We start from the raw sequence: 23,629 nt of genomic DNA on the forward strand, positions 1-23,629 counted from the left end.
CCTCCAGATAATGGGTCAGTTTCAACTTGGCCCTGAATCATCTAAGAGAATTCTCTTACCAACACCTGGTCAATGAATTCCTTCAAGATGGTGGCTACTTTTCTGGTCTTACTAGAGGCATGGTTGTATATTACAGTTGTAGCTCCTCGATTCCAATCCACAACAACTACGTTCATGTCTTCCACAGAGAGCAAAGCCTTTACTAAGTCCTCCATCCAAACAGGAGGGGAGCCTGTTGGTCTGAATCCATGAACAATGAAGGTGGTTTTCTTGGTCACATTCAAGTTCTCAAAGGCTGAGGAGTTGATGGTCTGTGCGCAAGTTGGGTTTCTCCTTGTGTAGAGCATCAGCCTCACGTTCAGTCCCGTACCAACTAATGCACTGTGAAGGCTCAGCCTGGTGAATGAAGGACATGTTTCTCCTGTGTCTGAAAATAAAAATTAGATGGCATCACGACAGGTCTTTCCTTAGTTGGGCATCAAGCAGAAGTGTTGTCCTAGGCCAGGTGCACCGGCTTACGCCAGTGTAATCCCAGAACTTTGGGAGGCCGAGGTAGGCGGATCACCTGAGGTCAAGAGTTCGAGACCAGCCTGGCCACCATGGTGAAACCCCATACAAAAATTAGCTGGGTGTCATAGCAGGTACCTGTAATCCCAGCTATTTGGGAGGCTGAGGCAGGAGAATTGCTTGGAATTGCTTGAATCTGGAAGGCAGAGATTGCAGTAAGCTGAGACTGTGCCATTGCACTCCAGCCTGGGCAATACGGCGAGACTCCATCTCAAAAAAAAAAAAAAAAAAAAAAATGCTGGCTGTCCCGTATTTGTAGGAGTTCTCCTTATGTTCCTGAAAGGACCTGGCTAAGGGCTGGATCCAGCTGAATGAAGTTGCAAAATCATATATACATATTTTGAGACAGGTTTTCACTCTCACCCAGGCTGGAGTGCAGTGGCATAATATCAGCTCACTATAACCTCCACTTCCCAGGCTCAAGCAATTCTCCCACCTCAGCCTCCCTGAGTAGCTGGGACTATAGGCACACGCCATCATGCCTGGCTAATCTTTTTACTTTTTGGTAGAGACGGGGTTTCACCATGTTGGCCAGGCCGGTCTCAAACTCTTTTGACCTCAAGTGATCTACTTATCTTGGCCTCCCAAAGTGTAGCGTTACAGGCCTGAACCACCACAACTGGCTGCAAAATCATATTTGTTTTTGTGGGGAGGAGTTTTTTGAGACAGAGTCTTACTCTATCGCCCCCACTGGAGTGCAGTGGTGCAATCTTGGCTCACTGCAAACTCCGCCTCCCGGGTTCAAGCGATTCTCATGCCTCAGCCTCCCAAGTAGCTGGGATTACAGGCACCCCACCACAATGCCCGGCTAATTTTTGTATTTTTAGAAGAGATGAGGCTTTACCATGCTGGCCAAGCTGGTCTCAAACTCCTGATCTCAGGTGATTCGCCCACCTCAGCCTCCCAAGGTGCTGGGATTACAGGCATGGGCCACCGTGCCCAGCCCATGAAATCACATTTGATCCAGAGCTTTTAAGTAGTGACCTCTTGCTTCACCAGAAAATCATTCTTCCAAATCCCATCCTCCTCCAATGTTTAACCCAAAAGCTACCTCAAAGCAGCCTTCTCTGACCCTCCCAGCTAAGCACTATCCTTCACCCCAGAGCTCCCCAAACTCCCTTTGTGTACTTCATTGACGTCACAATGAAAACCCACTTCAGGCATGCATTATAGGTATCTATGTACACGTGTGTCTATCCTGCTGGAACACAATCTCTTTGAAATGGCATCTAATTACTTGTATATTCCTCACAGTGCCCAACATGTGGCAGAGGACTCAACAACTGATGTGGAACAGCAAGTAATCCCCAGCTCCAAGTGGAAGACAATGAGTGTCTCCTGTGAGATACTCAGGAGAAGAGGCAAGGCACTGCAGATGGCCATTCTTGGGGGAACAGAAAGGGAAGACTGTTCCCTTCTGTATGCAATGGGCCATTCTGTATGCAGTGGGCCAACAGAAGACAAGAGTGCCTGGGAAACATCTGTCTGACTTCCTCCAGTAGGAATTCAGGAAGCATTTGCTCTGGGTCCCTGTTCTCAATGAATCTTCATTTGCACATCCAGGAATTATTCTCCTTCGTTCTAAGCCTCAGAGTAGTCTTTGCCCGCCCATCTTTAATAACCTGGGTCTGTTTATGTCTGCATTTATTGAAACCTTTCACAAAGGCTCTGGTACTCAGGAGTGAGTGAAGTTTCATAATAGAATGAGCATAAAACATCCTCCCAAATAAATAGATAAATAAAAGTTGAATAACTTATTAAAAAATTTACATGAGGCTAGATGTTACTTGGTGGTTGTACTTAAACTGATGATTTTTATCGTTACTTCACAATTAGTGAAATTTGTTCCCGGAAAACACCATCTGTAAGATTTCTGCTTTCATGAAGTTAAAGACACTTATTTAGGACTAAACGCTTGCCTATTTATTCATTTGTTTATTTGAGACAGAGTCTCGCTCTGTCACCCAGGCTATAGTGCAGGGGTGTAACCTCTACTCACTGCAACCTCTGCCTCTGGGATTCAAATGATTCTCCTGCCTCAGTCTCCCAAGTAGCTGAAATTGCAGGCGCCTGCCACCATGCCTGGCTAATTTTTGTATTTTTAGTAGAGACAGAGTTTTGTCATGTTGGCCAAGATGGTCTTGAACTCCTGACCTCAGGTGATCCATTCACCTCAGCCTCCCAGAGTGCTGGGATTACAGGTGTGAGCTATCATGCCCAGCCAAGCTTTCCTTTTTTTTTTTTAAGACAGAGTCTCACACTGTTGCCAAACTGGAGTGCAGCGGCTCTATCCCAGCTCACCGCAACCTCCGCATCCCAGGTTCAAGTGATTCTCCTGTCTCAGCCTCCCGAGTAGCTGGGATTACAGGCACCCGCCATCACACCTCGCTAATTTTTGCATTTTCAATAGAGACAGGGTTTCCCTATATTGGCCAGGCTGGTCTTGAACTCCTGACCTCGCAATCTGCCCTTCTTGACCTCCCAAATGCTGGGATTACAGGCATGAGCCACTGAGCCCAGCCAAGCTTTCCATTTTAAGTAATTTTTCTTGGTATCTGAAAATTATCTGCATCCTCGATTTAGTGCTCAAAACTGCTGTTATTCAGGTAGACAAACACTCAGTGAGACTCTCTTAAAAAAAAAAAGGTTAAGGAGGCTTTGAAATCCCTCATCCTAGAAAAGCGGTGGTTAATGCTGAGCCCCAAATGCGCACATTCCTCCTTTTACTCTGCTTCATCAAGAAGCACATGTGTATGCTCACGAAGTCAATATTTTCTCCATCCATCGGCCTCTTTCATTTCCTCTTCCTGTAGGTTGCATGCTCCTGGGAACATGGACTTGCTCAGTTGTTTGTAGAGCAAGTCCTAGAGCGCAGAGTTGCTTGTTTAATTAGTCATCGTATTGAACAGGAGGTGTCTTGGGGTAGGGCTGAGCCTCTCCTTCTTAGCTATCAGTAAAGCCTGGTTTTGTTCCTGGTTGTTCAACTGACTCACCAGGTGGCCTGGGGAAATTGTGTCATCTTTCACTTGCCACCTATCTGCCCAAGAGAGGAATGCTGGGGAAATTAATTCGGAATGAGATCATACTTGAGAAGACAGAGATTCCTTTCCCAAGAAGAGGGCTGTTTGTCTGGTTTTGTATTTTGTTTTTTGTTTTGAGACAGGGTCTTGCTCTGTCACCCAGGCTGGAATGCAGTAGTGTGATCTTGGCTCACACAATCTCTGTTTCCTGGGCTCAAGCAATCCTCCCACCTCAACCTTCCAAGGAGCTGTAACTACAGGCGCACACCACCATGCCTGGCTTTTTGTATTTTTGTAAAGACAGGCTTTTGCTATGTGGTCCAGGCTTGTCTTGAGCTTCTGGGCTCAAGCAATCCACTTGCCTCGGCCTCCCAGAACGCTGGATTACAGCATCAGCCTCCACGCTCAGCCCTTCATTTTTTTTTTTTTGAGGTGGAGTCTCATTCTGTCTCCCAGGCTGGAGTGCAGTGGCGCAATCTCGGCTCACTGCAACCTCTGCCTCCTGGGTTCAAGCGATTCTCCTGCCTCAGCCTCCTGAGTAGCTGGGATCACAGGCGTGTGCCACCACACCCAGCAAATATTTTGTATTTTTAGTAGAGACAGGGTTTCATCGTGTTAGCCAGGATGGTCTCAATTTCCTGACCTGGTGATCCACCTGCGTCAGCCTCCCAAAGTGCTGGAATTACAGGTGGGAACCACAGTGCCTGGCTGTTTTTTTTTAAAGTCTTATTTTTGTAATGTCACTGTCCCCTGGAGAAGTCCACTGTAAGTACTGAGTGAAATAGATTTCCTTGTTCCTCTAAATACTATATATTATAAGACCTTTACATATATTATTTCTCATCCTCAGAGAATATGTGCTATTCTTCCCACAAGAGTCTACTCTATCCTAGATTCTATGTCAGGTGGCATTTTAGAGGGAGAATTAGGCAGTAATGAAATAATACACACAAATAAGTATAAAACTACTACCTGTGATATGCGCCATGTAAAAGATAGAGTGTAAGATGAGAAATTAAATAGGGAGCCTGGTCCGCTCTGGGGATCAGGAGGCATCTTTCTCTTGCATCATCTAAAAATAACAAGTATCTAAATGCCAACAAAGGGGGGTTCTTTTTAAAGAATAATCAAAGCATAACATCAGAGTATGAGAACATCACAGTTGGGCAAATTCAAGTTACCCAAACTATTAAGCTTTATTTCTGTAGATTTTTTTTTATTACCTACCCTTAATGTTTCAGTTGTTATGTCCTTTTTATTTTTAATATGCTCCTTTTACCTTAAATTCCACCAGATGATATTTTTATCGTAACTGGGCTCTCTTCTTAGCATTTGCCTATCATTTCTTTACCCTTTTTATCTTCTGAATCCCTTTATTTTGCAGATCTTATATGTAGGATCAAATTGGGCTTTATGACCTACTCTGAGATCTTTTAAAAAAAAGATAAATGAGTGTATCCCATTTACACTTATTGGCATAACATATACTTGGCATGGTGCCCATAGAAGTGCCTAAGACCTGCCTTTCAGAGAAACTTCTGGAGGAAGCACAGCTGAATTGGCCGATAGCCTCCAGCTGCCACACAGCATTTACATGAAGCCAGGACCCCCCAGGCTCCTCCCCACCAATCACTGCGCCAGGCCAGGCCGGTCATTCCTGTCCCAGGTGGCACTCTCTAATTGGAAACTTTGGTTCAAGAACTCCCCATCAGTGTGGCTGAAATATTCTCAGAACTGTGCTGCGGTCTGAGATTCTTCCCACCCAACTCTTCCTGTCTTCTCTCCTTTCTCAGGTGCCAGACTAACGGCATCATGGTGTGAAGGCTCCCTCTGCCTATTCCCACTCCCTTCTCCTTTATCCTTCACACTCTCTGAAATAGATCTCCTTCAATCCATCCCTGTCTTCTCAGAGGTCCCACATGGACACGACTGGATTGAATACTGTAATGCTCTGTTTTCCGGAGTTAGTGCCTTCTAGGTTCGCTATCTTTTGCTTTATGGATTGTCCTCTTCTTTTTTGTTGTTGTTTTCTGGGGGGTTCTTTTGTATATATGTGTTATTTCTCATACTGGGAAGTTATAGCTTGCTTTGAATGTTCTGGTAAACACCTTGATAACTCTATATGAAATATTGAAGGCTGGGCGCAGTGGCTCACTCCTGTAATTCCAGCACTTTGGGAGGCCGAGGCAGGTGGATCACCTGAGGTCAGGAGTTTGAGACCAGCCTGACCAATGTAGTGAAACCCTGTCTCTAATAAAACTACAAAACTTAGCTGGGTGTGGTGGCATATGCCTGTAGTCCCATCTACTCAGGAGGCTGAGACAGGAGAATTGCTTGAACCAGGGAGGCAGAGGTTCCAGTGGCCAAGATCGCGCAACTGCACTCTAGCCTGGGCAACAGAGCAAGACTCTCTCTCAAAGAACAAAAACAAAACAAAACGAAAAAGAAATAGTTAAAATCCTTTTTCATGGACTGTAGATGTGTGGGCTATATGCCAGAAGTAGACTACCTGTAGAACTGTTCCAGACTTAAAGGTATCTATCCAAACTTAATCATTGGCCAAGGTGCAACTCCTGACGAGGACTCCTGGGCATCTGGAAACTGGATTTCAGACTCATGGAGTGTACTGCCAACTTCTGCTATGGGCTCTGCTGCTGATCTTTGTCAGAACAGCTCTTTCCCACCTCTAGTCCTGGCGTTAGTAGCTTGAGACAATACCTAATGATTCTTTGTTATAAGTGACCAGGATGTTAACACACTTAATACTTCTCCCCGCTAACTGGACTTCTCTCTCCTGAGTTTTATTAGTTATAAAATTATTTTTAGCTCAACTGGTGATGCCTTGTACAGTTTCAAAATAAATATTTAAGCCTCTGTGTATGGATGTGTCAGTCACAGAGTTTCTGATCTATTTACTGTATCGGTTCTATCAACTCATTCTCTACCAAGAAAAATGAGAAAGTTAACACACCTGTGTTGCCTCTCCAGTCCTCCTTGAGCCTTCCTTCTGAATATATACATATACCCCCGGAATCATACACTCTCTTCCCATTGTCAAATACAGTCGATTCTCATTATTTCTGGATTTTTCTTTTTCTTTTCTTTTTTTGAGACGGAGTTTCACTCTTGTTACCCAGGCTGGAGTGCAATGGTGCGATCTCGGCTCACCGCAACCTCCGCCTCCTGGGTTCAGGCAATTCTCCTGCCTCAGCCTCCTGAGTAGCTGGGATTACAGGCTCGCGCCACCATGCCCAGCTAATTTTTTTTTTTTTTTTTTTTGTATTTTTAGTAGAGACGGGGTTTCACCATTTTGACCAGGATGGTCTCGATCTGTTGACCTCGTGATCCACCCGCCTCAGCCTCCCAAAGTGCTGGGATTACAAACTTGAGCCACTGCGCCCGGCCCAATTTTTGTATTTTTAGTAGAGACTGGGTTTCACCATGTCAGCCAGCCTGGTCTCAAACTCCTGACCTCAAGTGTTGCACCCACCTCAGCTTCCCAAAGTGCTGGGATTACAGGCTTGAGCCACCGCGCCCGGCTCTTTTTCTTTCTTTCTTTTCTTTTCTTTTCTTTTTTTTTGTGTTGAGTCAGGGTCTCACTCTGTCACCCAGGCTAGAGTGCAGTGGCACAGTCACAGCTCATTACAGCCCTGACTTCCTAGACTCACACGATCCTCCTGCCTCAGCCCTGAAAGCATCTGAGACTACAGGTGAGTGTCACCACACCTGGCTGTTTTTTGTTTTGTTTTTTAATTTTAGTAGAGATGAGGTCTTGCTATGTTGCCCAGCCTGATCTTGAACTCCTGAGCTCAAATGATCCTCTTGCCTCAGCCTCCCAAAGTGTGGGATTATAGGTGTGAGCCACCCCACCCAAACATATTTGTGGATTTCTTTTTGGTTTTTGGTGGTTTTTTTGTGTGTGAGGGGTGTTGTTTTCTGAGACAGAGTCTCGCTCTGTTGCCCAAATTGGAGTGCAGTGGCATGATCTCGGCTCACTGCAACCTCTGCCTCTTGGGTTCAAGCAATTCTCCCCACTCAACCTCCCGAGTAGCTGGGATTACAGATGTGCACCACCACGACCGGCTAATTTTTGTGTTTTTAGTACAGACGAGGTTTTGCCATGTTGGCCAGGCTGGTCTCACACTCCCGACCTCAGGTGATCCGCCTGCCTCAACCTCCCAAGGTGCTGAGATTATAGGCGAGAACCACCAAACCTGGCCATATTTGTGGATTTCTTACGTGCAAATTTATTCATAATCCCGGAATCAATACTTGAGGAACCTTTTCAGTCATTCATGGCCATGCGTAGAATGGTGAAAACTCTGAGTTGCTGGACATGCATCATCTCAGCTGAGGTCGGAGACAGCAACATTCTGCCTTCTTGTTAATTTCAGTTATGTTCTAAACAAGTGTCCTTTTCACAGACATTTAGGTGACAGTCACTTAGTGCCACATTTATTGCTTCCTGTACATTTTCGTTTTCCTTTTTTTTTCTTTTTTAAAGACGGGGTCTCACCATGTTGGTCAAGCTGATCTTGAACTCCCGACCTCAGGTGATCCGCCCACCTTGGCCTCCAAAGTGCTTGGATTACAGGTGTGAGCCACCATGCCCAGCTGCTTTTTTTTTTTGAGACCAAGTTTTGCTTTTGTCGCCCAGGCTGGAGTGCAGTGGCATGATCTCGGCTCACTGCAACCTCCAACTCCTGGGTTCAAGCGATTCTCCTGCCTCAGCCTCCCAAGTAGCTGGGATTACAGGTGCCCACCACCATCCCCAACTAATTTTTGTATTTTTAGCAGAGACAGGGTTTTATCATGTTGGCGAAGGTGATCTTGAACTCCTGAGCTCAGGTGATCCTCCCGCCTTGGCCTCCCAAAGTGCTGGGATTATAGGCAGGAGTCACTGAGCCTGGCTGAGAATTTTCCTCCTTTTTATGTCACTTGCCTTTTTCCTACCACATACCTGAAGCATTATTTCCTTTTTCCAAAAAAACTCCCACTAAGGTAGAAGCTCCAGCATAATTCATCTGTTTCATCCGATGTATTCTCAGTGCCAAGAACAGGGCCTGGTTCAGAGTTAGCATCAATAAATGTTGCTTGAACAAATGAATATCAACCTGCTAGCATGTTCTGCAGATATCAGATCCTCCAAAGTGTTGGGATTACAGCTGTGAGCCACTGCACCTGGCCTCGTTCTTTAAATATTCATTTATGTTGGTATTTCTAAAGTCATCAGATATGGCCAGGCATGGTAGCTCACGCCTATAACCCCAGCAATTTGGGGAGGCCGAGGCAGATGGATTGCCTGAGCTCAGGAGTTTGAGACCAGCTGGCCAACATGATGAAACTCTGTTTCTACTAAAAATACAAAAATTAGCTGGGCCTGGTGGTGCATGCCTGTAATCCCAGCTACTCTGGAGGCTGAGGCAGGAGAATCGCTTGAACCCAGGAGGCAGAGGGTGTGGTGAGCCGAGATCGCGCCATTGCACTCCAGCCTGGGCAACAAGAGTGAAATTCCATCTCAAAAAAAAAAAATTATTCAGGAGTGGCGGCGTGTGCCTGTAGTCCCAGCTACTCGGGAGGCTGAGGAAGGAGAATTGCTTGAACCTGGGAGGCAGAGGTTGCAGTGAGCCGAGATTGCAACATTGCACTCCAGCCTGGGTGAAAGAGCAGACTCTGTCTCCAAAAAAAAAAAAAAAAAAAAACCCACATAAAAATAAATAAAGTCATCGCATACTTGTATGCCTTTAGAAAACAAAACTCTTTTGGGTTATTTTGTTGCTATGGTACAAAGCCAAGTTTGCTCAGAGGTAGTGTAACAGAGCACATATAACCAGTGACCACAGAACATGTTAAACTAGTTTTTAAAGCTTAACTTCTTCTATCAGAGTTTATCTGAAACAGGAGAAATTGTGCCTGTCCTTTTCAGACTACTTTGAAATTCAATTACTCTGAAATGTCATTTCCTGTTGACAGTTGGAAAATTACAGCAGGATGACTGGTGTTTCCAAAACCCTTTGATAAGGAATTCAGACTCCTATTTAGAGCAGGCATGATTATCGTTTATTGCTTTCCGTCTCTTTAAAGAAACATATCCAAGTAGGATACTAGGGCAATCTTCTTTAGCGTAATTGTGCCTGAGATATTTCCTTGTAATCTAATGCATGGTCACCTGCAGGTCAAATCTGGCCCTGCCCATTTATATATTATCCATGGCTACTTTCCTGCTATAAGGGCAGAGTTGGGTGGTTATGACAGATGGCCCATAAAGCTGAAAATATCTACCATCTGGCTCTTTACAGAAAATGTTTGCCACACCAATATAATGTCCTAAACACAAATACAGGCCAAGTGCAGGTGGCTCACACCTGTAATCCCAGCAATTTGGGAGGCTGAGGCAGGAGGATCACTTAAGGTCAGGAGCTCGAGACCAGCCTAGCCTACATGGTGAAACCTAGTCTCTACTAAAAAGACCATAAAAACGTAGTTGAGTGTAGAAGCACATGCCTGTAATCCCAGCTACCTGGGAAGCTGACGCAGGAAAATCACTTGAGTCCAGGAGCTCAAAGCCCTCCTGGGCAATATAGCAAGACCCATCGCTTTTAAAAAAAAAAAAAGTTCCCACTAGGTACCGTGGCTCATACCTGTAATCCCAACATTTTTGGAGGCCAAGGTGGGAAAATCACTTGAACCCAGGAGTTCAAAACCACCCTGACAACAAAGTAAGACCCTGTCTCTACAAAAACTCAATTAGTGGGGCATGGTTGCGCATGCCCGTGGTCCCAGCTGCACTGAGCCTGTGGCAGGAGGTTAGCTTGAGCCCAGGAAATTGAGGCTGCAGTGAGCTGTGAGCTGTGATCACGCTACTGCACTCCAGCTCCAGCCTGTGCAACAGAGTAAGACCTTGTCTTAAACTTAAAAAAAAAAAAACCTGCCTATGCTGTCTCAGCTACACACTCAGCTCTGGCTTATTAGCATCCACCTCATTTTGGAGGAATTAATTTTGTTTCCCACATTTCTGATTGGAAGAAAACCTCTTCAAAGGCCGGGCGCGGTGGCTCATGCCTGTAATCCCAGCACTTTGGGAGGCCGAGGCGGGTGGATCACGAGGTCAAGAGATTGAGACCATCCTGGCCAACAAGGTGAAACCCCGTCTCTACTAAAAATACAAAAAAAAAAAATTAACTGGGCACGGTGGCGCATGCATGTAATCCCAGCTGCTCAGGAGGCTGAGGCAGGAGAATTGCCTGAACCCAGGAGGCGGAGGTTGCGGTGAGCCGAGATCGCACCATTGCACTCCAGGCTTGGTAACAACAGCGAAACTCCGTCTCAAAAAAAAAAAAAAACCTCTTCAAAGAGAGGAGACTCCTCATTCATATCCAAAGAGGCATCTGTGAAAAAAGATGGAATTGTGGACAGAAATAACCCACTGATGAAGCAACTGTGAGTGTGGGGAAGAGGAGAGGAAGTTCTGAGATTCCATGACAGTCAGTAAGCAAAGGTGGGTTCATACTAAACATCTTGATATGGCTGAGTTGGCTTACTGTTAAAAATGAAGGTATCAGGCCAGGCGCGGTAGCTCACACCTGTAATCCCAGCACTTTGGGAGGCCAAGGCGGGTGGAACACGAGATCAGATCAAGACCATCCTGGCCAACATAGTGAAACCGCATCTCTACTAAAATACAAAAAACAAGCCGGGTATGGTGGCAGGTGCCTATAGTCCCACCTACTCGGGAGGCTGAGGCAGGAGAATCGCTTGAACCCGGGAGACAGAGGTTGCAGTGATCCGAGATTCAGCCACTGCACACCAGCCTGGCAACAGAGCGAGACTCCACCTTAAAAAAACCAAAAAAAAACAAAAATCAGCCAGGTGTGGTGGCGCATGCCTCTAATCTCAGCTACTTGAGAGGTTGAGGCAAGAGAACTGATTGAACCTGGGAGAAGGAGGTTGCAGTGAGCCACGATCACGCCACTGCACTCCAGCCAGAGTGACAGCAAGACTCCATCTCAAAAAAAAAAAAAAAAAAATGAAAGTATCTCAGACCCATCGTTGATGAAGGTGCCTTTGACCCTTTGGTCCACTGACCTCCAAACCAAAGTGACAGGAGTTAAATTCCACTTAATTTAACCTTGACGTTAGTGCCCCAGTCAGGAAGTAAAACATCCCTGACTCATACTGCTTGTTTATTTCGAGTTTTGGTTTCTAAGGTGTGCTTGAGCTTTCTTCCTCCCAACCCCAACCCCAAACATGACATAGATGTGTACTAATAACTTCTTTAGAACAGAGGTTCACAGTCAGGTTTATGACTTGATGCTGCCTGAAAGTATTTACTGAAGGCTGGGCGCGGTGACTCACGGCTGTAATCCTAGCACTTGTGGGAGGCTGAGGCAAGTGGACCACCTGAGTTCAGGAGTCTGAGACCAGCTTGGCCAACATGGTGAAACCCCGTCTCTACTAAAAATATGAAAAATTAGCCAGGCATGTTGGTGGGCGCCTGTAATCCCAGCTACTCAGGAGGCTGAGGCAGAAGAATCGCTTGAACCCAGGAGGCAGAGGTTATAGTGAGCCGAGATCACTCCGCTGCACTCCAGCCTAGTGACAGAGCAAGACTCCATCTCAAAAAAAAAAAGAAAAAGAAAAAGAAAATGAGTTGGATGCTTATTTATTAAAACAGGTAGAAGGGGCCAGGCTCAGTGGCTCACGCCTATAATCCCAGCACTTTGGGAGGCCGAGGTGGACAGACAGCCTGAGGTCAGGAGTTTGAGACCAGGCTGGCAAACAAGGTAAAACCTCTTTTCTACTAAAAATACAAAAATTAGCCTGGCATGGGTGGCACGTGCCTGTAATCCCAGCTACCTGGGAGGCTGAGGCAGGAAAATCAAGGTTGCAGTGAGCCAACCTTGCACTCCAGCCTGGGAGACAGAGCAAGACTACACCTTGAAAAAAAGAATACTCAAGCCTGTAATCCCAGCACTTTGGGAGGCCGAGGCGGGTGGATCACGAGGTCAAGAGATCGAAACCATCCCGGTCAACATGGTGAAACCCCGTCTCTGCTAAAAATACAAAAAATTAGCTGGGCATGGTAGCGCGTGCCTGTAATCCCAGATACTCAGGAGGCTGAGGCAGGAGAATTGCCTGAACCCAGGAGGCGGAGGTTGCGATGAGCCGAGATCATGCCATTGCACTCCAGCCTGGGTAACAAGAGCAAAACTCCGTCTCAAAAAAAAAAAAGAATAGGTAGAAGGGGGAGGTAACATATCCACACCATAAATTTCTCTTAAGATTTTTATTTATTTACTTTTCTTTTCTTTTTTTGTTTTTTAAAGATGGGGTTTCACCATGATGGCCAGGCTGGTTTTGAACTTCTGACTCAGGTGATCCACCCACCTCGGCCTCCCAAAGCACTAGGATTACAGGCGTGAGCCACCACGCCCAGCCTTATTTACTTTTCTTTTTTGAGATAGAGTCTCCTTATGTCACCCAGGCTGGAGTGCAGTGGTGCCATCTTGGCTCACTGCAACCTCCACCTCGTGGGTTCAAGTGATTCTCCTGCCTCAGCCTCCCAAGTAGCTGGGATTGCAGGCATGCGCTACAATGCCTGGCTAATTTTTGTATTCTTAGAAGAGACAAGGTTTTACCATGTTGGCCAGGCTGGTCATGACTCCTGACTTCAAGTGATCTGCTCATCTCAGCCTCCCAAAGTGCTGAGATTACAAGATGTGAGCCACTGCACCCGGCCTCTATTAAGATTTCTAAATGGGGCTGGGCACGGTGGCTCACGCCTGTAATCTCAGCACTTTGCGAGGCCAAGGCGGGTGTATCACGAGGTCAAGAGATCAAGACCATCCTGGCCAACACATGAAACCCCATCTCTACTAAAAATACAAAAATTAGCTGGGCGTCATGGCATGTGCCTATAGTCCCAATTACTCGGGAGGCTGAGGCAGGAGAATTGCTTCAACTCGGGAGGCGAAGGTTGCAGTGAGCTGAGATCTTGCCACTACACTCTAGCCTGACGACAGAGCGAGACTCTGTCTAAAAAAAAAAAGATTTTTAAATGTGAAAAGTAACTCGGATTATATTTTTGTATGTGAAGAACCATGCCAAATTAGACATTAAAAACTCATCCTAGAGTGAGACAGTGGCTCATGCCTACAATCCTAGCACTTACTCCCTGATATCACGTGAGATCAGGAGTTCGAGACCAGCCTGGCCAAAATGGTGAAACCTGTCTCTACTAAAAATACAAAATTAGCCTGATATGGTGGCACATGCCTGTAGTCTCAGCTACTTGGGAGGCTGAGACAGGACAATCACTTTAACCCGGGGGGTGGAGGCTACAGTGAGCCGAGATCATACCACTGCACTCCAGCCTGGGCAAGACAGAGCGAGACTCCATCTCAAAAAACAAACATTGTGTAATGAGAAGGAGAATAACAAAAAAAGAGAGAGAAGCAAACAAATGACAACAACAAAACCTCATCCCGAGCCAGACTGTGAAAGGATTACAGAAGGACGGGGTCAAATCTGGTAAAATATTTATTCTTTATAACCCTGCACAGAGACAGGCAGGAAGCATATGAGCAGAGCGCCCTCTTTTTTTTTTTTTTGAGACGGAGTTTCGCTCTTGTTACCCAGGCTGGAGTGCAATGGCACGATCTCGGCTCACCGCAACCTCCGCCTCCTGGGTTCAGGCAATTCTCCTGCCTCAGCCTTCCGAGTAGCTGGGACTACAGGTGTGTGCCACCATGCCCAGCTAATTTTTGTATTTTCAGTAGAGACGGGGTTTCACCATGTTGACCAGGATGGTTTCGATCTTGTGACCTTGTGATCCACCCGCCTCGGCCTCCCAAAGTGCTGGGATTATAGGCGTGAGCCACCACGCCCGGCCAGAACGCCCTCTTAATTGGAAGGGCATATCTGCTTTTAACCACTGGCTGTATTTCTTTAGGATGCAACCGAGAAAATAAATGAGATGCAGATTTTCTCATTCTCATTTCTGAATCATGTGCACAAATATGCACATTCACACGTCCTCATCCACCTTTGCCAACTTGTTGGAGAAAGATGAGTGACCACACAGGCATACTTCTAAATCATCCAAGAGGATTGCAAATATCTGAGGAAACAGTTCTGGTTTTGGTACTAAACTATTTTCTCTGGGAAAATATCTATCTAGTTTTACAGTTGCCATAGGCCAAAATATTGCTAGCAGAGTAATTTAAAAATACTTATGTCAAGCAAACTTAATTTAGAATTGTTCTTTTTTTGGGGGACAGAGTCTTGCTCTGACACCCAAGCTAGAGTGCAGTGGCATAATCTTGGTTCACTGCAACCTCCGCCTCCCAGGTTAAACTGATTCTCCTGCCTCAGACTCCCAGGTAGCTGGGATTACAGGCACCCACCACCACCCCTGGCTAATTTTTGTATTTTTATTAGAGACAGGGTTTCATCATGTTGGCCAGGATGGTCTCAATTTCTGACTTTGTGATCTGCCTGCCTCGGCCTCCCGAAGGGCTGGGATTACAGGCCTGAGCCACCGTGTCTGGCCTAGAACAAATATTTTTAAACCTGTGTTTGTTGCACCAGCTGCAGCTGAGAAAACTTGAGGGCTTGTTAAAAATGCAGATTCCAGACCAGGCACAGAGGTATGCACCTGTAAGTTCCAGATAGAGACAGAGTCAGAAAATTTTTGAGACAGGGTCTTGTTCAGCCAGGCTGAAGTGCAATGGCTACTCAGAGACACAGTCATAGCTCACTGCAGACTCCAACTCCTGGGCTCAACTGGTCCTCTTGCCTCAGCCTCCTAAAGTGCTGGGATTACAGGTGTGAGCCCCCAGGACCAACCAAAAAATTGTTGAAGGTGTAGATTCCAGGATCTCACCCCAGACCTACTAAGTTTGGATTTTTGCAAGTGGAGCCTGCATTTTAAACAAACCCTCAGGGGATTCTAGCGTACTTTCGAGTGTTAGCCATTGCTTTGTTCACTGGCAAGACTGTGGCAAACATTCCTAACATGATTTCACAAAGATTAGAAAAGAAAACAAAGATCTCTGAAACTGAATGACTTGCATCCTCGGGATTTCTGAGGCCCATTTTAATACTTGTTAATTCTTGCACTGCAATAAGAAGGGAAAAACAAAATGTCCATATATTTGAGTTTAATAATTTCTGCTGGCTGGGCTTGGTGGCTCACGCCTATAATCCCAGCACTTTGGGAGGCCGAGGCGGGTGGATCATGAGGTCAAGAGATCGAGACCATCCTGGTCAACATGGTGAAACCCCGTCTTTACTAAAAATACAAAAAAATTAGCTGGGCATGGTGGCGCGTGCCTGTAATCTCAGCTACTCGGGAGGCTGAGACAGGAGAATTGCTTGAACCCAGGAGGCGGAGGTTGCGGTGAGCCGAGATCATGCCATTGCACTCCAGCCTGGGTAACAAGAGCGAAACTCCATCTCAAAAAAAAAATATTTCTGCTACCCAGTGAATATTACTCAACACTCTCCCTAATGAAAGTTCCAAGTTTATGGTTTCCTAGACACTGAGAAGACTAGATTTAGCTTACAGCTGTACTGTTTTTTCTTTCTAGCTACAGAAGTTTATTCTTATGTGTCTCCGTCTGCTGACATTCTATCATGCAACGGTGACAGTCTTCTAGAATCAAACAAGACTTTACGTCTGAGAAGATGCTAAGGAAAAGGAAGGTCATAAAAAAGTTAAGTTGCCATTTTTTTAATCTTTATAAATGGAGATATATAATGAAAGACTACCACAAGCCATCTCAGGTTTCTGTGTTAGGGTTAGCCCCAACTCACTTAAGATACCTCTAAATTTATGTTTTTTTTTTTTTTAAGACGGAATCTCACTTTGTTGCCCAGGCTGGAGTGCAGTGGCACAATCTTGGCTCACTGCAACCTCTGCCTCCCAGGTTCAAGAGATTCTCCTGCCACTGCACTCCAGCCTGGCAACAGAGTGAGACTCCATCTGAAAAAAAAAAGAGATTCTCCTGCCTTAGCCTCTTGAGTAGCTGGGATTACAGACGCATGCCACCACATCCTGCTAATTTTGTGTTTTTAGTAGAGACGGGTTTTCACCATGTTGGCCAGGCTGGTCTTGAACTCCTAACCTCAGGTAATCCACACGCCTCGGCCTTCCAAAGTGCTGGGATTACAGGCATGAGCCATCGCACCTGGCCATTTATGCTCATTTTTTATATTTAAAAGTGATAATAAACATATACTTTTAAATGTTGACTTCTATGTTAAAAATACCATCATTGGTATGATTTTAACTTCCTAGAAAATCAACTTCAGACCTGGTGTGGTGACTCATGCCTGTAATCCCAGCACTTTGGGAGGCAAAGGCGGGCAGATCATGAGGTCAGGAGATGGAGACTATCCCAGTCAACATGGTGAAACCCTGTCTCTACTAAAAATACAAAAAATTAGCTGGGCATGGTGGCGCGTGCCTGTAATCCCAGCTACTCAGGAGGCTAAGGCAGGAGAATTGCCTGAACCCAGGAGACAGAGGTTGCAGTGAGCCGAGATCATGGCACTCCAGCCTGGGCAACAAGAGAGAAACTCCGTCTCAAAAAAAGAAGAAAATCAACTTCAAAACCATATATAAAAAAAACCTTAAAATAAATAAATAAATGAAACTTTATTTATAGGCCAGAAATCCTAATACTATTTTTCTATTTCCCTTCTAAACTTCATCTAAAAACGCATGATTTTAACATAGTTGTAATTATAGTTTACCAGCAAATTTAAGTTCTACTTTTTCTTTTTTTCATATTTCAAAAATTTATCTCAAACTGTACATAATGGAGTAAAAACTTAAGTTGAAAATGTACCTGTTATAAGGATGGTATTAGTTCAAATATATACATGGATTCTCGGCAGACTGATTCAAATAATACAGAGCCGAATCTTTTAAAATACAGCTACGGAAAATAAAGGGGAAAAAACCTTAAAATATCACAATAAATAAGTTCTACTTTTTCTACTTTGCATTACTTTAAAAATGTTTGCTTGCCGGGCACGGTGGCTCAAGCCTGTAATCCCAGCACTTTGGGAGGCCGAGGCAAGTGGATCACGAGGTCAAGAGATCGAGACCATCCTGATCAACATGGTGAAACCCCGTCTCTACTGAAAATGCAAAAAATTAGCTAGGCATGGTGGCGCGTGCCTGTAATCCCAGCTACTCAGGAGGCTGAGGCAGGAGAATTGCCTGAACCCAGGGGGCGGAGGTTGCGGTGAGCCGAGATCCTGCCATTGCACTCCAGCCTGGGTACCGAGAGCGAAACTCCGTCTCAAAAAAAAAAAAAAAGTTTGCTTATTTCTTCATAGCATCAGAATTAATTTAAAGGCTACTTAAACAAAAAATTATGACGGTTGACATACCATCTTTCATCCATTCCTGTATGTAGAAACATTTCGGTTATATCTAGTTTCAAATTATTACAAGTAATACAATTAGACTTATCTGAATAGGAGGCTTTTTCCTTTTAAATGTTATTAATTTGTTCTAAGTTCCCAGCAATGGTTTTACTAGCTTAAAGCTCGTGGACAATTTTCCAGGTCTTAATATGTAACATATTTACCCTTTGCCCTTCAAAAAAATTACACCAGCCTTCATTATCACAGCTATTCTGTGATATGAAACAAAACTGAATTCCTAAAAAGGTTGCAAAGTGTTGACTTTTATTTTTTTAAGCATTTCACTTTATTTTTGTTATATTATCAGGTACATTAAGGTTTTAATTTTGATTTCTTCATTATGATCAATAATTTTTGAGTTATAAGTATGCTAGGAACCATTCCAAGGAGTTTATCTATATAAAATTATATTTTCTCTAAGAATAGTTTAAATAAACTCTCAATGCATGAAAATATAAAAACCAACCCTCAATATATTAAATATATCATTAAGATAAATTTTTATATTTTCAGATAACAAATCATCTCATTTCACAGAGGTAGAAAGGCACAGATAATTAGGCCAAGAAAAAAAATAAGACTTCTAGATTTTTCAACATATCCGATTCTTGTACATAAAAAGAAATTAATTCAAAGAAGTAATAGCTTCTTTTGTTATTGAGAATTTTTTTTTTTTAGGATTAGAAAGTTTATTTAACCTATATCTCTTTTTTTTTTTTAAGGAAAGGAAATAATATTGGCTTTCCATATCGTTTTCCTTAAAAACAACTCTATGGAACTTAAAACGTTCACTGAAGGAAGTGGAATGATGAGATGCAAAATGACAACACAACTTTTTTTAAGCAGTTAAGAAAAGCAATTAATAAATGACCTACCTGCTCTTGCCAAGCACATAAAACTGATAAATACGTAGAATCTCAACATGGAAACTGGAGAGATCGTGTGTCACATTCACAAGAATAATTTACTTCGAAGAGGCTTAAGAGTTTCCCCTGTGGGTTTTGCTCACAGCAAGCTCAGACGACTCATTCAGAGGTGTGGTGACAACAGGAAGTTCCCTAGGGACTGACAGCAGGAGGTCCCAACCCTTTGAGGATCTTTGTTTGACTCCTCCTCTTTTCAATGAAAGGTCAGTTACTACCTACACAATTTTATGTGTGTCATAATATTATAATCTGCATTTGCTGAATGACGAGTTCAGAATAGTTTCGTTCTTTGTGGGCGTTTATAAGTTGTTTGGCTTGGTGGCTTGGTGTGTTGAAATCAAGTGTGATTGAGATATTTTCCCCTCTGGTTCTTGTGAATGAAATAACAAATCCAGTTGGTAGTCTATTGGCCTATATATACAAAACCAGTTTTTAAATTAATTCATACACTCATTCATCATAGGGGAGTCTTTAGATTTTATTAAGAACATTCATTAAGTTCAATTATATATCTACATTTGCCAAAACATATGTATGCTTCAGATTAAAGGAAACTTTTTTTGGCACTATATCTCTTTATTTTTATTTCTTTCTATTTAGAATTTCTGCCTCTCCAATAGTTCTTTTTTAAAAAGGAAAAATAGGCCTGCATGGTGGCTTACGTATGTCATCCCAGCACTTTGGAAGGCTGAGGTAATGGATTGCTTAAGGGCATGAGTTAGAGACCAGCCTAGCCAATATGGTGAAACCCTGTTTCTACTAAAATGATAAAAATTAGCTAGGTGTGGTGAAATGCACCTGTAATCTCAGCTACCTCAGGAGACTGAAGCACAAGAATTGCTTGAACCAGGGAGGCAGAGGTTGCAATGAGCCTAGATCACATCACTGCACTTCAGACTGGGCAACAGAGTGAGTGTCTCAAAAAATAAATACATAAATAAAAAGGAAAAATAAAGACTGGGCGAGGTGGCTGACACCTGTAATCCCAGCACTTTCGGAGGCTGAGACGGGCGCATCACAAGGTCAGGAGTTTGAGACCAGCCTGGCCAACATAGTAAAATCCTGTCTCTTAAAAATACAAAAATTAGCTGAGCATGGTATAGCACGTAGTCCCAGCTCGGGAGGCTGAGGCAGGAGAATCGCTTCAACCTGGGAGGTAGAGGTTGTGGTGAGCCAAGATTGCGCCACTGCACTCCAGCCTGGGCAACAGAGCAAGACTCCGTCTCAAAAAGAAAAAAAAGAAAGAAAGAAAGAAAGAAAGAAAAAATAAATGAAAAACTTTTATTATTTATTTATTTATTTATTTTGAGACGGAGTTTCGCTGTTGTTACTCAGACTGGAGTGCAATGGCACGATCTCAGCTCACTGCAACCTCCGCCTTCCGAGTTCAAGCAATTCTCCTGCCTCAGCCTCCCAAGTAGCTGGGACTACAGGCGCGCACCTGTATTTTTGTATTTTTAGTAGAGACGGGGTTTCACCTTGTTGACCAGGATGGTCACGATCTCTTGACCTCATGATCCACCCGCCTCGGCCTCCCAAAGTGCTCGGATTATAGGCAAGAGCCACCAGAAAAAGTTTTAAGTAGAGAGCCATGCCAGAATCTACCTACCTCAGTGTTAGAGGTAACTAAACTTGTGCTGCGTAACGAGGTAATTTAATTCCCTTTCTGGTGAGAGTGCTTGCCACACTAACTCAGGCTTCTGGTGGTCTGATGAGCTTAAAAATAAATTAATATGCTGGGTTCAGTGGCTCATGCTTGTAATCTTAGCACTTTGGGAGGCTGAGAGGGGTGGATCACTTGAGCCTAGGAGTTCCAGTCCAGCCTGGGCAACATAGCAAAAAAACATCTCTGCAAAAAATACAAAAATTCTTTAGCATGCCTGTGGTCCCAGCTACTCAGGAGGCTGAGGTGGAAGGATCACCTGAACCTGGGAGGCAGGAGGTCGTGTGAGCCAAAATCATGCCACTGTACTCCAACCTAAGTGAGAGAGTGAGACTTTGTCTCTAAATAAATAAATAATAAAGACACAAGATGACATTTCACCCAAAGCATCAGGCAAAAGCAATTAGTCATTTAGCACTGTTTACCTACGTATGGGTTTATGAAGTAATCGTACCACTCATATAAGTGTATCTATTAGTTCTCTTCATGTTCCCACCCCATTTAAATAGCAGGAGATTCCTTTGCTGGAAGTAGATTCTAGCAATGCTTCCCAAGGAGTAAGTCAGAATCACCTGGGAGCTTTTAAAAGTACTGTGAGGCGGGCATAGTGGCTCACACCTGTAATCCCAGCATTTTGGGAGGCTCAGGCAGGCGGATTGCTTAAGGGCATGAGTTAGAGAACAGCCTAGCCAATATGGTGAAACCCTGTCTCTACTAAAATGACAAAAATTAGCTAGCTGTGGTGAAATGCACCTGTAATCTCAGCTATCTCAGGAGACTGAAGCACAAGAATTGCTTGAACCGAGAGGCAGAGGTTGCAATGAGCCTAGATCGCTCACACCTGTAATTCCAGCACTTTGGGAGGCTGAGGCAGGAAGATCACCTGAGGTCGGGAGTTCAAGATCAGCCTGACCAAGAAAAAGCCCTGTCTCTATTAAAAACACAAAACTCACTGGGAATGGTGGCACATGCCTGTAATCCCAACTACTCGGGAGGCTGAGGCAGGAGAATCACAGTGGAGGCAGAGGTTGCAGTGACCTGAGATCACGCCATTGCACTCCAGCGTGGGCAACAAGAGTGAAACTTCGACTAAAAAAAAAAACTGTGTGCAGATTTCTGTGTCACATTTCAGACCTAATGAAATGCCAAGACTAACTAGGGCTGATCTATTATACTAACCTTGGTTCGAATCCCTTGTCTTCCACTAGCTTAGTTGTGTAGACTTACACAAAACATTTACTTTTTTCTTTTTTTCAAACAGAGCCTCACTCTACCACCCAGGCTGCTGGAGTGCAGTGGTGCAAGCTCACTATAACCTCAAACTCCTAGGCTCAAGTGACCCCTGCCTCAGCCTCCCTGGAACTATAGGCGTATGCCACCACGCCCAGCTAATTTTTTTTTTAACTGTAGTGACGGGATACTAGCTACATCCCAAAGGGTTGGGATTACAGGTGTGAACCACCGTGCCTGACTCAACATTTAGGTTCTTTCTTTCTTTTTTTTTTTTTAAGAGACAGGGTTTCACTATATAGGTCAGGCTGGTCTCGAACTCTGAACCTCAGGTGATCCGCCCGCCTCAGCCTCCCAAAGTGCTGGGATTACAGGTGTGAGCCACTGCGCCCGGCCCAACATTTAGGTTCTTAAAGTCTGTTTTCTTAACTGTAAAATGAAGATAATAAAATCACACATTTCACAGGGTTGTTACAGGGACTAAATGAGATATTACAGCTGAAGTTAGCACTGTGCTAAGGTAAGTGCTCTGGTGACTTGCTAACTACTGTTATTATCTAACTGGCCACACATCTGCATGTTTCTTTCCCAGCAGAAGGCAGGCTGCACAATGTGGACAGGAGAGACCCAGATGGGATTTTTAGGACTGGAGGGCACCCTAAGCCTTGATGCTGCAGATGAGAGACCTCGGTCATCACTTCAGTCTGTTTTTGGTTTTGGTTTTGTATCCTGCTTAGAGAAATAAATTAAGGAACTGTGAATAAAAAAACCCAAATAGGCAGGGCGTGATGGCTCACACCTGTAATCCCAGCACTTTAGGAAGCCAAGGCAGGCGGATCACCTGAGGTCAGGAGTTCGAGACCATCCTGGCCAACATGGTGAAACCTTACCTCTATTAAAAATACAAAAGTTAGCCAGGCATGGTGGCACATGCTGTAATCCCAGCTACTTGGAAGGCTGAGGCAGGAGAATCACTTGAATCTGGGAGGTGGAGGTTGCAGTGAGCTGAGATCGGGCCACTACATTTCAGCCTGGGTGACAGGGTGAGACTCTGTCTCAAAAAAAAAAAAAAGAAGCCAGGCACAGTGGCTTACACCTGTAATCCTAGCACTTTGGGAGGCTGAGTCAGGTGGATCATTTGAGGTCGGGAGCTCGAGACCAGCCTTGACCAACATGGAGAAACCCTGTCTCTATTAAAAAAAAAAAAAAAAAAAAGGCAAAATTAGCCAGGCATGGTGGCACGTGCCTGTAATCTCAGCTACCCGGGAAACTGAGGCAGGAGAATGGCTTGAACCTGGGAGGCAGTGGTTGCAGTAAGCTGAGAGCATGTCATTGCACTCTAGCTTGTGCAACAAGAACAAAACTCCATCTCAAAAGAAAAGAAAAACCAAATAGATGGTTAGCCTATTTTTTACTCAGCTTTTGTTGTTTAGAGAAAAATTTGCTTTTATTGCTATAAGCTTTACTAAGTTGGTTTTTTTTTTTTGTTTTTTGTTTTAGATGGAGTCTCCCTCTATCACCCAGGCTGGAGTGCAGTGGCGCAAACTCGACTCACTACAACCTCCGCCTCCTGGGTTCAAGTGATTCTCCTGCCTCAGCCTTCTGAGTAGCTGGGATTACAGGTGTGTGCCATCACACCTGGCTAATTTTTGTATTTTTAGTAGAGATGGGGTTTCGCCATTTGGTCAGGCTGGTCTCGAATTTCGGACCTCGTGATCTGCCCGCCTTAGCCTCCCATAGTGCTGAGATTATAGGCGTGAGCTACTATGCCCGGCCAGCTTTAC

The 23,629-nt window shown here is 44.4% G+C and overlaps 1 protein-coding gene across 1 annotated transcript in view; it reads right to left on the reverse strand.

The window, feature by feature from the left end:
• The window catches only part of LIPH (lipase H), a 55,603-nt gene extending 36,507 nt beyond the window's left edge, over window positions 1-19,096 (reverse strand). The window contains exons 1-2 of the mRNA XM_035274670.3: window positions 18,902-19,096; window positions 60-427 (exon numbers count right to left, since the gene is read on the reverse strand). Of these exons, the coding sequence (XP_035130561.3) occupies window positions 60-427; window positions 18,902-18,950 (417 nt within the window). The 5' untranslated portion in view covers window positions 18,951-19,096. The remainder of the gene's footprint in view (window positions 1-59; window positions 428-18,901) is intronic.
• Between the last annotated feature and the right edge of the window lie 4,533 nt (window positions 19,097-23,629).

Source organism: Callithrix jacchus, chromosome 15, assembly GCF_049354715.1.
Source record: "Callithrix jacchus isolate 240 chromosome 15, calJac240_pri, whole genome shotgun sequence".
Lineage (NCBI taxonomy): Eukaryota > Metazoa > Chordata > Mammalia > Primates > Cebidae > Callithrix > Callithrix jacchus.